The sequence below is a fragment of the Orycteropus afer genome, unplaced genomic scaffold (assembly GCF_000298275.1).
Source record: "Orycteropus afer afer isolate SDZICR_OR568_19922 unplaced genomic scaffold, OryAfe1.0 scaffold00404, whole genome shotgun sequence".
Lineage (NCBI taxonomy): Eukaryota > Metazoa > Chordata > Mammalia > Tubulidentata > Orycteropodidae > Orycteropus > Orycteropus afer.
The window spans coordinates 1,613,465-1,629,796 of record NW_006921991.1 but is presented as its reverse complement, the minus strand read 5'-3'; the positions used below and the strand labels follow the sequence as shown (position 1 = coordinate 1,629,796).

The window sequence follows — 16,332 nt, the reverse complement described above, 5'->3', positions numbered from 1 at the left end:
TTTTTTTTTCCCCAAATGATTTTGAGTTTGGTTCCACATTGTTCTCCCTCTCTATCCAGGATCTCTCCTACACAGATCCCACTCCAAGTGGTTGACAATGGTAGCCGGGCACCATCTAGATCATCTGGTCTCATAGTCAGCACCAGCATTCTTAAAACCATAGGTGGTTCCCTCTTCAGGAAGCCTTGAATGAGCACTCCCCTTCTAAAGGGAGCACCCAAGAACTAGACCTCACACTCACCAATTTTGTTGGGGACAACTGGTTTTGTCTTATTTTCCACACATACAACAGGGAGAATCCCCACTTTAGTGTCTTCTTTCTGAAAACAAATACAGGGTGGATGAAAAGAGAGGTTGATTCACATAGAAAGATAAAAGAGTTTCAAAGGTACAGAAGATACCTTTAAGGGAGCATCTTTAAGGAGCTCTGATGGTACAATGGTTAAGCACTTGGTTACTAACCAAAAGGTTGGTGATTCGAACCCATCAAGTAGTTCCGTGGGAGAAAGACCTGGCAATCTGCTCCCATAAAGATGACAGCCTAGAAAACCCTATGGAGCAGTTCTACTCTGTCACATGAGGTCACTATGCGACTAAATCAACTCAATGGCACCCAACAACAACACTATGACATTACAAGCACCTCTCTCACCCCTATTGCCCTGAGGAAATCTTTTATCTATAATAAGTTACCACCACCTTGTCTCTGAGACTCCTGTTAGTTCTTTTTTCTCCTGCCTCAGGGTAGCCCTGCATGTCTAAGGGGAACTGCGCACCTCAGGGTTTTCAATGCCTGGGTCTTTGGAGGAAGATTGCCAGGCTTTTCTTCTAAGGCTTATCTGGGTGGACTTGAACCTCCAAACTGTTGATTTGCAGCTGTGTTAACCCTTTACATTACCCAGGGACTCCTTGAGGGACCTATACCCTCCTTAATCTACCCAGGAACAAAGCAGAAGAATCTGTATTTTTCTGGCTAATCCTCTTCAAGACCTAAAATTTCCTAGAATGTATTCCATCTTTCTTTTCTACTTAGAACATGAACCACTAAAAGAGTACCCTGAATTCCCTACCTTCACTTCTGGAGACACATCACTCTTCCTTGTTCTTTTCATGATTTCATCTATTCTCTGAAAAAAAAAAAAAATCAAATCCAAAACATACAACAGTAGTTGGGTCTATATGCAGTTTCACATTCCTCAGAAAACTAGTGAAAGACACATGTTAGCAGAGGCTCATGAGTACAAAAAAGTTTTCCACTGGTTTTACAGATGTCCACGTCTGGCTCTATGAACAAGGTCAAATACTTGAGAAGTTGACTAGTATATATCTAGAATCAACATTCAACTTATATCCCGTTTCTCTTTAAGTTACCTTTAATTCAACAAATCACCACCTGTCCCTCAAGAGGACCATCTTACAGAAAGTGAGGGTGAAGTGCACGTCAGGAGGAAAGGCACAGACTGGTTTCCCAGCTCCCAGGCCTACAGCAATACAAAGCCCAGGCTATATGTAGGGCACAAGAATGGACCTTTATGATCAGCCTCCATAACTCTATGCATAAAAACCAAAAAAAACAAACTCATCGCTGTCAAGTCGGTCCCGACTCATAGCAACTCCTCCTTGGGTTTCCAAGGCAGTATCTCTACGGAAGTAGATTGTCCAGTCTTCCTTCAGAGGAGTGGCTGGTGAGTTTGAACTGCCAGCCTTCTGATTAGCAGTCAAAGGCCTTAGATACTATGCCAATTGCATTACATTTAAATAAACTAGACACCCCAATTAAAAGACAAAGATTGTCAAACTAGATTTAATAAAAACAAAAGCTGGGTACATGCTGTTTACAAAACTCATACCTGTAAGGACATACATAGGTTGAAAGTAAAGGGATAGGAAAAGATTTACCATGCAAATACTAGTAATAAAGCTTACAAAGGAGACTTTAAGACAAGAAGTATTACTAGAGATAAAGATGGATATTTTATAATGATAAAGAGGTCAATTCAACAGGAAAATTTATCAGAAATGTATATTCACCTAACAATAGGGCTTTCAAATATATAAACCAAAATGGAAAGAACTTAAAGGAAAAACAGACAAATCTATAGTCACAGGTGATAGCTTCAGACAGTCCTTTCTCAGTAATTAATAAAACAAAATGATGTAACAAGTGGGTAAGGCACTTGGCTGCTAACCAGAAGGTCAGTGGTTCTAACCCACCAGCTTCTCTGTGGAAGGAAGATGAGGCAACCTACTCCATAAAGATTTACAGCCTTGCAAACCCAATGGGGTTGCTATGAGTTGGAATTAACTTGCTGGCAGTGGGTTTGGGGTTTTTTGTTTTGTTTTTTTATCAATATACTTGACCTCACTGACAATTTTAAGAGCAATCTACCCAACAATTGCAAAATATAACTATACTCACTTCCTGTTTCTGCCTCACCCTAAATCCTCCTGATCCCTCAGCCCTTACCTTCTTCCTCTCCAGTCGTTCCTGCTCAATCTGGAGCATGATTTGCTCTCTTTCTAGACGCATCTGCTTAGCTGCTTCTTGGGCCTTTGCTTCGGCTTCTTCTTTCTGATAGAGACAGGTAAACCCAGGCTTTATTTATTTAGCTCAGAAAATACTATAATACTTCCTTGTGGTTTGCACATGCTCCTTAAACTCATTACCTTCCAAAAAATGGGTGTTGCTCCAATATTTAATATAAATTACAGAAGTGTTCTACAATGCAGCAGACATGGTTGGTGCCCCACTCATATATTCTTGGTTCACTGTGCAAATTACCTGCAGACAGTTCTCACATACAACCAAGGTCTTCCTGTACCTTGAGGCAGTCTCTGGCCATGGAATGTGCACATGGCTGGAAGTTTCAGGAAGCTAACTCCCCAATGAGTGACTGTCAACAAATAAACTACCTGTACCCAAATTCTATCCCAGAGTCTGTCATTGGGGGAACCCAAGCTGACATACAGCAAATTATTACCAACTTCACTTTTGTTCCCCAAAGTAACTTTTATTTCCTAACCAGCCCAGGCAGTTAAAATATTTTCAAAGTATTATGAGTGATTCAGTTTAACTAATTTTACATAATATCAACTAAAGCCCTTTAAACACAAGAAAGTCTTTCTAAGGATTCACCCTGTACCTGCTTCTCAATCATGGCTTTTTCTTGCTTTTCTTTTTCCTTCTTTTCTTTTTCTTGCTTTTCTTTCAACAGTAGCTCCTCCTCAGCCTTCTGCTTGGCTTCCTCTTCTGCCTTTCTTTTCTTTTCCTCTTCCTGCCACTTCCTTTCCTCTTCCTGTTTACGGGCTGCTGCTTCTAGACGAAGCCTTTCCTCCTCTGCCTTTCTTTTCAGTTCCTCTTTCTCCAGCCTTTTGAGGACATAATTGTTGTTAGAACAGGACACGCTGAAATGGTAGCCTGCCAAAGAACTGCTGTGTGATGACAACCCATACACAGGAATTAGTATCCACTGAGTAAAATGACTTATTCTTCCTGGAAACCCACTCAATCAATCTAGAGTTTGTGTATTTACCCCAAAACAAAAACAAAACAATGACAACAGAAAAAAAAAAAAAAGCCCACCACACACATACCCCCCCAAAAAAAGAAAGTTAACCAGGGTTGATTTTAAATTCTATGAGACACAGATGTTCCCCAGTCAATCTATAAATGACCATAATTAGAAAGGAAGCCAATCTCATCATTCTTATGTAAGGACAATTCTTTTAAAAAACAAACAAACAGAAAAAAACTAAGCAGAGTAAGTATTTAAAATCCACTTAAGCTAGGAAAACCTGGAAGTATATCAAGATACTTTTAAAAAGTATCTCAGTAAACAATTTAAGTGTGATGGTTATGAGTGCAAAAACTTCACTTTGGGTTCTCATTGGTATGTGACTTCTGAAGCAGCAAATATAAGAAAATATTCAAATTCATTTACTATAAAAATGAAATAAAAACTACACATTTTTCCATTGATTTTACCAATCTTTAAAACTCTATTTTAGCTTTTATTCTTTGTGATATCAAAATTCAATGGCATTTAGACATCTCTCATCCATAGATGAATGGTTCATGATGTAATGATAAAGAGCTCTAAGCAATGGGAAATGCTGTAAAGTCTCAGGGATTTTTCTTACATTTCTAATGTTCTTCTTTCTCACATGTATGTCACTTTCTTCATCTATAAAACATGTGGTGAGTCATTTACTTATTTGAAAAGTATCCCTGACAGCCAGGAAGACATACAGGTAGGACCTAGATTGCATTCTGATTGTGCCACTTGCTGTGCGATCTTTGGAAAGTCACTCAACTTTTCTAGTGTTTATTTTTAAAAAAATGAGAATAGCCACATGACTACTTCACATCATTACTGTGACAATTAAATGAGAAAATGCATGGGAAGTCCTCAGTGCAATGCCTAGCCTTAGTAGGTTCTCAAATGTTAGTTTGTTGTATAATTTAAGACAACTCCTAGCCCCAACCTTAATGCCCATTTAAGTGCATCTAGAAAACTGCACTTTTCAGAAATTACCTTTTTTGCTGTGGGGGTGGGGTGGGGAACGTGTCACTGACTTGCTAGGGTACTGTTATATAAAAAGCTCAGGGTTTAAAATGAGATCCTTCCATCCTAATAGCTTCAGGAACTGTGAAGGCTAATAGCCTATGAAATATTTTAAAAGGTAAAAAAAAATATATATAAATGGTAACCCAAGATAGTGCAATAGTATGCAGATAACGTATTCTGCATTAGCAGAGAGTGCAGTGCCAAAAGCATTGCTAGCATAACAGAAATTGTTTTTTTAAAAAAATATTCTAGAGCACTCCAGAGAGGAGCAACATGGGCCCTAACTGAAAGAAAGTCAAGTTCTCTTAGATTTTCCCATGAAAGACCAAGTACGTTCAACACAGGATTATTAAAAATGGACACAATGGTAATAAGATTTATCCACAGGTAACAACAACAACAGGTTAATCAGAGCGCGGTTTCATTTCTTATCCCCTTTTTAGGGAGTAAGTTTTGACTGTCCCAGAAAAGTTAATACAAAAAGGATACATTATGTATTGATGAATGCACAAGCTAATCCATAAATGACATGTTATCTGCATCTTCAGGATGTGAAATCCACTCTATTTCTTCTGGTTTTCCCACCAGGACTTCAGAAGTGCCCAGATGGACAGATGTACTGAAACATCTTCACAGGCCCCAAATCGTCACGATCCTCAATTATCACCCAAAACACAAATTCCTCCCTACCAGCCCCTTAACTCTTTCATGGTGCCTCCATAGAAATCCCATCCATATATATACATATATATATATATATACAAACAAGTAAAAAGACAGTAAAAGCTGGCTTTGCACCCTCAACCACGTGTGAAACTCCTAGTTTCTCAAATCCTCTCCAAGAATGAACATTCTTTTTCTGCCTGCTTAAGGGCTCAGAGGGAGCATGAATTTCATTATTCCCCCACCGCCCTTGCCATCATTACTGATTTCTCTCTAAAGTTCACCATACTTGAGTGCAATTCTGTCACATACACCCCTCCTCACCAACTTAGTGGGAAGTACTCAAAAAGTGAGCATCACTGTCATCATCCAGCATTTCGCCTGTGTCCCTGGACAATGGGGAGGGGGCAGTAGCTGTCTCTGCCCCAAAACCCTTATCCCTCTGGTGCCACTTTCACAGCTTGCCCCACTTCACTGCTGCAAGCTCAGCCTTTCCATGTGCAAGCAGGTGGGTTCCACTGTACTCTTTTTGTGTGCCTACAAGTGTTTATTGTAACAAAAGCTTAGGCTTTAACATCTTAAACTCTGAATTTCACCTTTGATTTGATCTCAACTCATCCTTCTGCTGCTTGGTTTCCTGACCTGGTCCTGGTAAGCACTGTCCAGCTGACCTGTGTCTGCTTCCCTCTTCTCTTGCTGCCTCCTGGCCCTCTGGTTCCCTCATAAGTGTTTCTAGGGTGGCAGAGAAACCACTCTGCTGCCTAGCTCTAGGTGTAGGTGACCCATGGACCCACTCGTGTCCCATACCCAGGCTGCTGAGAGGTGGTTAGAGTGAGGCCCACATACGCCTTGACTGCTACACTCTCCCCTTTTATCCTCATCCCCCACGTCCCTATAGGGTGTCCAATCTCCCCCCAACCACCACCTTTTCTCGATCTTTGTCATCTTTCTCCAGCCAGGTTAGAGAGAATATGATGCCACCTTTCTGGGCCTTCTCTCCTCTACGGCATTGCCGCTTAGATGCAAAGGACTGCAAACTTCTTCACTTTTGCTATTAACTCCATGCCTTCCCCAGCTCCATGTCCCTTCCATTATTCTCTCTCCCTTCTATCGCTAGCACTCCCTTCTACATACCCCTTCCCATTGCCTGCAAAAATACGCAGGGCTCAAGTACCCCAAACAACTTGCCCAGGCTCTCTCTGCCCTGCCTCTCACCTGTGAACCAGTTAAAGTCCAGCTGATGTGCACTGCTCTACCCTCTCACTTCTTACAACCTGGTTTCTGTCTCCACCCCTCTTCCTAAACATGTTCCTCCAAAATCCCTGTTCATCTCCTAAACACCAAGACTAATAGATTGTCCTCACCTCTTGTAATGTCTTGGCATTAAATGTCCCACCTCAAGGAGAGCTGTGTTGCCTTGGCTCCCTCCTCTGGAACTCCCCTCTGCCTTACCTGGTATCACCAAACAATCTGGAAGCTCAGCTAGTAAGCAACCACATCTGAGAAGCTCTGCCTGTGGCTCCAGGCCTGCTGCAAAAACACCCACCCTTGCCTGGACACCAAGCCTCAGCCTGGTTGCGTGCAGTGCTTATAGGTGGTTCCCTAATTTGAATGTCTTTCTATATGCACCTCTCTATTTTAAGCTTTTTAATATGGCTTCGTGTGATCCATTTCTGTACCTTAGCAAGATTTCTTGCTGCTAGTTGCTGCCAACACCTTCCCTAAGGTGGGCCCAGGTTCTAAGATTTCTTGCCCTGACTCTAAGAATCCTGATTTACACCTGGGACCATTCAGTGGCCCAGCAACTATGCCCTGTTCTCCATGCTTCTGAGAGTCCCAGTGTCATTGCTGGCTGGGACTGGGCCAGCTTTTGCTCTTCTTCCTAGGGCCTGGTTGTCTGGATTCCTGTCAGCCTTTCTGCTCTGGGCAGTCCCACCATCCTTCACTTGGATGGTGTTTCCCTTGCCAGTTTGCAACAATAATTGGGCTCTCCACAGTTAGGCTCAAGTGGCTTTATTATTTTCTGTTTTCTTTAATTTGGCAACCACATTTTTGTTGCTTTAACTATTAACTCTAAGCATAAAACAGACGTGAGGATGTTCTTATTCCAAGAGATGTCCGCTGTGTTCCAGCCTCAGGCTGTCTGGTACCTTCCTTTCTCACTTCCCACGTGGGGCTATGCAAAGCTTCACATTCTGGCAAGAGAGAGGAAAACTGGTTTGGGGTCAAGTGTATCACACTGATTTCTACTTTGGGTCAAATGTATTGCTCTAATTTGTACCAAGGCCCCAGGCTTCAATGTCATGCTTCCAGTCAGCTGGATATTTTATAGTTTAGTTTATCTAAAGTCAGATGGATAAATTTTATCCTCTGAAATCAATCCCCTCTATCTTCCCTACCTCTGTTACTGGGTATACTATTCTCCCAGGTTTTTATGGTCAAACCTGAGCATCACCTTTGGATCTGCCTGTTTCTCCCAAGTTGTAAAGTCCACAGACTTTAGCTGGACAACCTGACTTTCCCAATTCTGCTTCAACATTACTACTTCAGCCCTTATATTCTGTTAACCTCCTATTTGCAACAGTTTCATTGCTGGGCTTCTCCCTCTTTCTCGTCCTTCCTAGTACACGCACTGAGTGCCAGGAACTGGGGATCTCAAAACTGTATCCCAGGTTATTCAGAGGAACAGGCCTAGAAACAAATGAAGTTGTCAGTCAGTTGCACAGCTGGGCTCAGGAAGGGTACAGAGTGAGGCGCAGTCCATTCTATCCTAGGTGCTGGGCCAGAAAAAGCTACTGAGAGGGAGCAAGGTTTGACATGAATCTTGAGAAATGAAAAGGTGTCCGTGCCCGAAGGCACATGAGTCCATCTAAAGGCACAGCAGAATAAAGATATGGAAGTATGGGTGGGGGAATAACAGGGAGGTCTGCACGCTGATACCCAGGATGGGAGAGAGGTGAGGAGATGGCTAATGCCCATTGATGGCAGGCTTTGAAGGCCTGTTGATGGGTTTGGATGGATCCTTGGGCAAGGGAGTCACTGGCTTGTTTTAAGTACGGGAAGGTAGACAATCACACTTACTCTAGAAAGGTCGCTATGGACAGAGGGTGGACAGCACAGGGAGATGAGTTGTGATATCACAGATAGTCCAGATAAGAGACAATGGGTTGAGATCAGACAGGAGAGGAGGGCTGAGGGAAAGACAAAGATGGTAATGAGATAGTCGAGGGTGACTTGAGAGCTGCCAGGTACATGTAGAGGGAGAAGGAAAGGAAAGAGTTGAGAGTGAGCACTGAGACTTGTGACATGGATGCTTGAGGAGATGGAGGTGTGACCCTTGTGGAAGGAAGAGGACTTTTGGGAGAAAGAGAATACGTGTCACTTTGGACATGCTGAATTTGAGATGCACATGAACTCAAATGAAAATGTAAGGCAACCTAGTACTGTGCAACATAATTTTCTGTGCTGTCCAATATGACAGATATTAAGCACATGTGGCTACTAAGCACTTGAAATGAAGCTAATGTGATGGAAGAACTGAATTATACTTGATTTTAATCAGTTTAAATTTCAATAGCCATGTGTGGCTAGAGGCAGCCCTACTGGACAGGGCAGCTCTAGAGAAGGCAATGGCCATAGGTACAGAGTCAGGAGTCATCAGCATGTTTGTGGTATTTAGTGCCTCCTTTGTTTCAAAAGTGTTTAAGGTTACAAAGCAAGATAAAAATAACAGATGATAAAATGAGGAAAAGGGAAAATGAGGGTACAAAGAGAGATTGGTTGGTTTAGCACGCCAAATGCTCAAAACACCCCTTCAGCATGATGGGGCCAATGGTGGAGTAGGAGGAAGCAACACTGTTTAGGGAGGCTCGTCAGGGGAGAAACCAGCCAAGGATTGAGGGCTGGGATTGCGAAGCAGACAGAGGAGACTGAAAAAAGAAACCAGGGAAGCAAGAGAAAGCTTGATAAAAGTCAAAGCCAACAAAGTGAGTAGGAGTTTGGCAATTAGGAGGAAAGGTAGATGTGAGTTTGAAGACTGAATCTGAGTTGAGGAAGTAAAGGCAGGAAGTACAATCACTTTACTGAGGAGCTGGGCTGTGAAGGAAATGTGTGTGACAGAAAGAGAGGTAATAGGAAGGTAAAGAACTTCATCCTGCTAAGCACACAGTTAACAATCAGGTTACTCACCTGCTCAGTGCCTGCATGGTATCTTCAGGGCCTGAAATTACCAATGTCTGGCATTTGAAGACCCACGATTCATCTTCATCTCCTGCAACCTCCCTTCACATACCTTATGGCTCACTCAAGACAGCCCAAACACTCCAGTTAATAATAAATCTGCCAATATTAACCAAAAGACTGGAGGTGGAGAAACCATCAGAAAGGTCCAGAATTTGAAGCAAGACCGGACCAGCGTGACCCACCTCCCCTCCACCCCCTGCTCTTTTCAAATAGATCAGCAAATCTGTAATCAGAGACCAAAGACTTGCCAAGGTCATATAAGGATCAAGAATATTCTGTTTCTTATTCTAAATTCTGTGCCAGACTTGAGATGCTGTGGCATCACTTGCTTCCTGTCATGCTAATTCTCTAAGTGGCTTGGACTACACTCTGATTATTCTAAAAGCTTCCTTTATCAATTTAATGATCAAATCTACCTTGTCCTTAGCATGCAGTCCTCTCTGAATACAAAGATCAGAAAAGGCAGGACTGTCTTTATTTGGACAGTGTCCTGGCACTACCACTGCAGTCGTTCTCAAATGGCATTACATCAGAATCACCTGGATCACTATAAAGCTACAAAGGCCCAAGGTCATTGAAGTCTTTGTGCCACATGCCCAGATAGTTCTGGTACCCTCCCAGTGATGTCTTCCTGCTGTGCTCCAGAGTGGGCTTCTCTACACCTCACTGCTCATGGACTGTGAGGTCGATTTCCACCCCTCTCTAGGGAACTCTGCTCAACTCTCTTTCTCTCTTTAGTGTGTGCATTAGAATGTTGTTGTTGTTGTTATGTGCCGTCAAGTCGGACCTGACTCATAGCGACCCCTCCTTAGGTTTCTGAGGCAGTATCACTATGGAAGTAGATTGCCCCATCTTCCTTCCGAGGAGTGGCTGGTGGGTTTGAACTGCCAGCCTTCTGGTTAGCAGTCAAGTGCCTTAGGCACTATGCTACCAGAGCTCCTAGTGCATTAGAATACTTTGGGTGAAAAAATACAACTTCAGGAAGCAGAATCAAGATCTCTACATCTGGAACCTTCTGTCTCCTCAAAGAGAATCTTACTCTATAAACAAAGCTCAGAGATACATCATGAGAACTGGCTGGCCTCAAAGTCCAAGAGAAGAAGGGGAAGCTGCTTGTACCATTTAGATCCAGGAGCTATTTATTTCCAGGCATTCTGAAAACAGCAAAGTTTCATCACTGTGAATTACATTTAATAGCAGCTACAGCACCCCCGAGCACCTTCTGTGCAAATCAGGCATTCTAGGCTCCCAGATTGCTGCTGGGTTTTTATCAATTCCAAAACTGTAAAAGAAGGCAAGTTGCTTCTACCACTGCAGCCTTTCCCATGAGATCACCCCAAAAACTCTGAGCCAGTACCTGTCTTGTTTCTCCTTCTCCAGTCGTTCTTGTTCTTCCTGTTCCTTCTGCAGCCGGGCCTGTCGTCTCTTCTCAGTCAGGATCTTTGAGGCCTCTCCGGCATCAGTGGTACCTGCTGTGGGCTTCCCTGAGGCTGCATTGGGGGTAAGGCATCAAGAAGAAAAGACTCAAGCAAATGAGCACAGTAATTCTACTCAGGCAGCAGCCACCACTTGGAAAAGTCAAGTCCAACTCAACAGGGTAAGGGAAACACTGTCAGGACTAGCACAATTAGCCACTGACAAAGAGAAGCTGCAATGGGGCTTGCTGTTACCCTGGATACATTTCATGGCATAGGGGAGTGGATAGGTGCTGAGGAGAGTGTAACCAGCAAGTTCCAAGGCCACTACCACTGATGCCACTGATGTCCCCATCGGAGTGAACTCACTGCATCACAAAGGCTGAAAGGATTAGAGTAAGCCCCTCTCTTGCTGGAAAGCCTGCATATGCTGGCTGGGCGCAGCCTGCCTTATACTCAGCCTGTGAGCACTCCCACAGCCCATAGCAGAGCTAGGCCCCTCCATCTCCTCATCCTGAGGAACTTCAGGTGACTGAAGGGAGAAAAGCAGAAGAGGGCAAGCATTCTACTTGGAATGGATCAGAGGGAGGACCATCTTTGGAGACTCAAGGCTCCAGATGGCCGCATCTGAGAGGAAGGCCTACCTTCACTACACTCGGCCTTCCCTCCAGGAGCAGAGTGCTTCTCGGTGATGTGCTTATCCACAACGTGCTTCTCAAGAGCCTCCTCTCCATGGGCACCAAGTGCCTGATGACCAATGGCACTTTCACGTTCCTTGTTGCTCTTCTCTTTCTCTGCCTTCTTCTTAGGGATCTCTCGGCTGGAAAAGGTAGGCAGGCGGTATCTCACTGGAGATCCTAGGTATGGCGGCTTCACGCTCTTTGGAGATGGTGGATATGCTTTGGAAATTGATCTGTGAAGCAAAGACATAGCGTGAGATCATTACTGGGCCTTATCGAAGAACTTCTTGCTCCTAAGATGCCTGGTTCCAAAGTTTAGCATTTTATCCTTCAAGAGGAACGAAAGTAAAACTCAGCATACACTCCAAAGTCCCCAAAGTACTAACCCCCTAATAGGAACATATGGGATCTATAAAACACCCCTGGTGGAAGGGAAATATTTTAAGAAGCCCAGATGGTGACTCCATGTCCTAATTTCACGTAAGTTTGATGACAATATAAGGATGGAATGCTAGGCATTTTCCAATACTCCCTCTTTTTAGATGAATATCTGCTTCAGCATGACATGTTGTTCAACCATCACCATTAACTATTCTTGAATTTTTCTATCACTGTTTCCTTTTTAAACGTGGAGGAACAAAGTCAGCCAAGGGGTGGGGATGAGGATGAGGATGAGGATGTCTTCTTAGAGGTTCTTGAGGTTTTAAAGAATCTCTCTCTCCCTCCAACTGGGCAGATAAAATGATGAAGACAAGCCCATTTCCACCCAGGGAAACATGGCTTTGTTAAAATGCAAGTATTTGTTTTATGTCTTTTGAGAGAAGGTCCATCATAAGTGCCCCTGGCCAGGCCTGGACACCATGGTGAAGGCTGGTTGATGATGATGTAAGTAAAAGCTTAGCTGGAGATGTTGAGTCTAGTCAGAGTTCACACAGGGATGCTGCGGGTATTTTTCAGAGTTCCTTTAGAGAGAACATGAAGTAATCTGCACATAAATTACAAATTGTCACTTTCAACTAACAAAATTGAATTTTACCCTAGCCCTATGATTATGGAGAACAGCAATGGTTAAAGAAATCACCTCATCCTTTTGTGTTCTGGAAAACTGCTTACTTGCAAAGAACTCATCAAGACAGCCTTAATGATCTCCTGTTGAAATATCACCCTGACCTTCCTCTCCCTCAGTCTTTACAATCTACAGGCACCTAACCAGAGTCCCTTATCCTCTTTCTTCCTCCCCGAGTTCTCCCAGGACCCAGACAACCTTATCACAGGAAAACGCAGCATTTGGAGCCAAATGGCCCTATTTGAAAACTCAGTAAATCACTGACCCATTCCACTGTTCAAACCCCCTAACTTTTTTCTATTCTCTTCCACTAATCCACCCAGATTTTAAAAAGCTCATGGTTTTTTGTTTCACTGGATGTTTTTCTTTGACCTGGCACAGAGCAAGCACTCGATAGCTGTTAGAGAGTGGTGTTATTATTAAGAGCAACATGGAATTCAATAGATGATCAAATGAAAATCAAATCCGAATGATCCTCCCAGGCAGGAATAAACCCAAACCAGGAGGATGAACCGTATCCAGGTGAAACTGGCAAGTCCTGCCCTCTCATGCTGATACTGCTCCACTCCGCAAAACCTGCTTTTAGGTTCAAATAAACTGTACATATGGTGAGAGAACTTTTGCTTGATGATGTCTTCCTTCTATGGTTTTATCCAGTGCCATAATTAAGTAGGCAGAGCTTCTACTGTGTGCCCCCCACTCCTGCCCTAGTACCCTCTCAAGCTAACAATGATGCACTGAAATGAGTGGTACACACAATGGTGAATTCACTGCCCATTTTGCTAGAGCCACCACAAGGGGTCTTGAGAGGCTCTACCATACTTTTACACAAACAATGTGCACACTATATACTTTTGCATACTGTGCAGCCCAGCCTCCAGTGCATTATTTTCATAAGTACGCTATACCAATATTCTTTTAACATGTCGATGACTTCTATTTCAATTTTTTTCCGCCCAATGGATTCAATATTAAGTCTTTGTCTTGATACCTGTTGATGCAGAAGTTTGATTCCCAGCAGTAGACTCTCAGCAGCCTACCCCTGAGTTTCTAAAGCAGCCCCTCTCCCAGAGAGATTCCTTCCCTCCTAGGCAAACTGCTTTCTCCAATGCCAAACCTCACTTCTGAAAATGTCATAAGACATGCATGATTTATACATGGGTGCACTATGCCAGAACTTCCGCCTGTCATTTTTACGTGCATGTTATTTCCATGAACATGCTATATGTGGGAAAAAATAACAGTAATGTTTTACTAGATCAAAACATATCACCTAAAGAGCTGACATTAATTCTACTCAAATGATCCCAGAATATAGAAAAGAAGGGAATATTCTCAAATTCATTTAATAAAGTGAGCATAACACTGATACCAAAACCAGGCAAAGACACCACTCAAAAAGAAAATTAGAGACCAACATCCCTCAAGAACATAGACACCAAAATTCTCAACAAAATCCTAGCCCACAGAATCCAACACTATATTAAAAAAAAAAAGTAATACATCATGACCAAGTAGGATTCATACCAGGTATGCAAGAATGGTACAACATTAGAAAAAAATCAATGTAATTCACCACGTAAATAAATAAAGAATGACATGATCATATCAATCAACACAGAAAAGGCATTTGACAAAATCCAACCCCCATTACTGACTAAAAAAAAAAAGGTGAACAAAATTAGAATAGAAGGGAAATTCCTCAACATGATTAAGGGCATATATACAAAACCAATGGCTGACATTATTCTCAATGGAGAGAGACTAAGGGCATTCTCCTTACGAACGGGTACCAGACAAGGATGTCTTTTATCACCACTCCTATTCAATATTGTATTAGAAGTCCTTGTCAGAGCAATAAGGCAAGAAAGGGAAATAAAAAGCATCTGAATTGGTGAAAAAGAAGTAAAACTACCTCTTTTTGCAGATGATATGCTCTTATATGGGAGCTCTGGTGGCATAGTGCCTAAGGCATTTGACTGCTAACCAGAAGGCTGGCGGTTCAAACCCACCAGCCACTCCCAAGGACTCAGCAAGAAAATTACTGGAGCTAACTGAAAATTTCAGCAAAGTAGCAGGGTACAAGATCAACACACAAAATTCAGTAGGATTTCTTTACATAAATGAAGAGAACTCTGAAAAGAAAATTAGAAAAACTATACCATTTACAATAACCACCCAAAAGATGGAAGTATTTAGGAATAAATCTAACCAGTGACACAAAAGACCTATACAAAGAACACTACAAATTACTGCTATAAGAAACCAAGAGACCTACATAAATATAAGAAAATATCATGCTTGTGGATAGGAAGACTGAATGACTGAATATCACAAGAATGTCAATACTACCCAACGTGATCCACAGACAATCTTGTCCAGATCTTTCTTACCAGAGATGGAAAAACTAATTGCCAACTGTACATGGAAAGGAAAGAGACCCTGGATAAGTAAAATGCTACTAAAGAACAACAAAGTAGGACCTCACACTCCCCAATCTCAAAACCTACTATATAGTCACAATAGTCAAAACAGCTTGGTACTGGTACTATGACAGACACACAGACAATGGAACAGAATTGAGAACCCAGAAGTAACTATCCATCTATTTGATCTTTGACAAAAGGCCAAAAGTCATTAAATGGGGAAGAGGTGGTCTCTTTAATAAATGGTGCTGCCAAAACTGGATCTCCATCTGCAGAAAAATGAAAGAGAACCCCTATCTCACACAATATACAAAAACAAAATAAAGTTAGACAAAGACCTGGATATAAAACCTAAAACTATGAAGACCATCAGAGAATAAAATAGGGGCAAACCTAGGGGGCCCAATACATGGCATAAATACACTATTGAACATAACTAAACATGCACAAACATCAGAAGATAAAATAGATAACTGGGACCTTCTAAAAATTAGACACTTATGTGCATCAAAGAATTCCACCAAAAGAGTAAAAAAGAAAACCCACAGACTGGGGAAAACAATTTGTCAATGACATATGGGACAAGGGGCTGATCTCTAAAATTTGTAGAAAACTTTAACAACAAAAAGACAAATAATCCAATTAAAAATGGGCAGAGGACATGTACAGACACTACACCAAAGAAGACATCCTGATAGCTAACAAACACATGAAGAAATGCTCATGATCATTAGCTATTGCTGTTGTTAGGTGCTGTCGAGTCATCTCCAACTCATAGTGACCTTATGTACAGCAGAACAAAAACACTGCCTGGTCTTGTGTGAGCCTCACTATCCCTACTATACCTGAGCCTATCGCTGGAGCCACCATGTCTATCCATCTCATTGAGGGCCTTCCCCTCTTTCATTGACCCTCTGCTTTACCAAGTATGACATCTTTCTCCAGAGAATGGTTCCTTCTGACAACATGACCAAAGTAGGTGAGACGAAGTCTCACCATTCTCACATCCAAGGAGCATTCCAGCTGCACTTCTTCCAGGGCAGATTTGTTAGTCCTTTTAGCAGTCCACGGTACTTTCAGCATTCTTCACCAGCACCACAACTCAAAAGCATCAACTCTTCTTTGATCTTCCTTATTCACTGTCCAGCTCTCACATGCATATGAGGCGACTGAAAATTCCATGGCTTAGGTTAGGCGCACCTTAGTCATCATTGGAAACCCAAGGAGGGGTCGCTATGAGTCGGGGCCGACTCGACGGCAAACAACAACAAC

The 16,332-nt window shown here is 42.4% G+C and overlaps 1 protein-coding gene across 1 annotated transcript in view; it reads right to left on the bottom strand.

Annotated features, from left to right (window-relative positions):
* MAP7D2 (MAP7 domain containing 2) overlaps positions 1-16,332 on the bottom strand; it is a 94,705-nt gene that overhangs the window by 9,951 nt on the left and 68,422 nt on the right. The window contains exons 7-12 of the mRNA XM_007953662.1: positions 11,533-11,801; positions 10,831-10,963; positions 3,144-3,369; positions 2,468-2,572; positions 1,071-1,127; positions 242-320 (exon numbers count right to left, since the gene is read on the bottom strand). Coding sequence (XP_007951853.1) covers positions 242-320; positions 1,071-1,127; positions 2,468-2,572; positions 3,144-3,369; positions 10,831-10,963; positions 11,533-11,801 — 869 coding nt within the window. The remainder of the gene's footprint in view (positions 1-241; positions 321-1,070; positions 1,128-2,467; positions 2,573-3,143; positions 3,370-10,830; positions 10,964-11,532; positions 11,802-16,332) is intronic.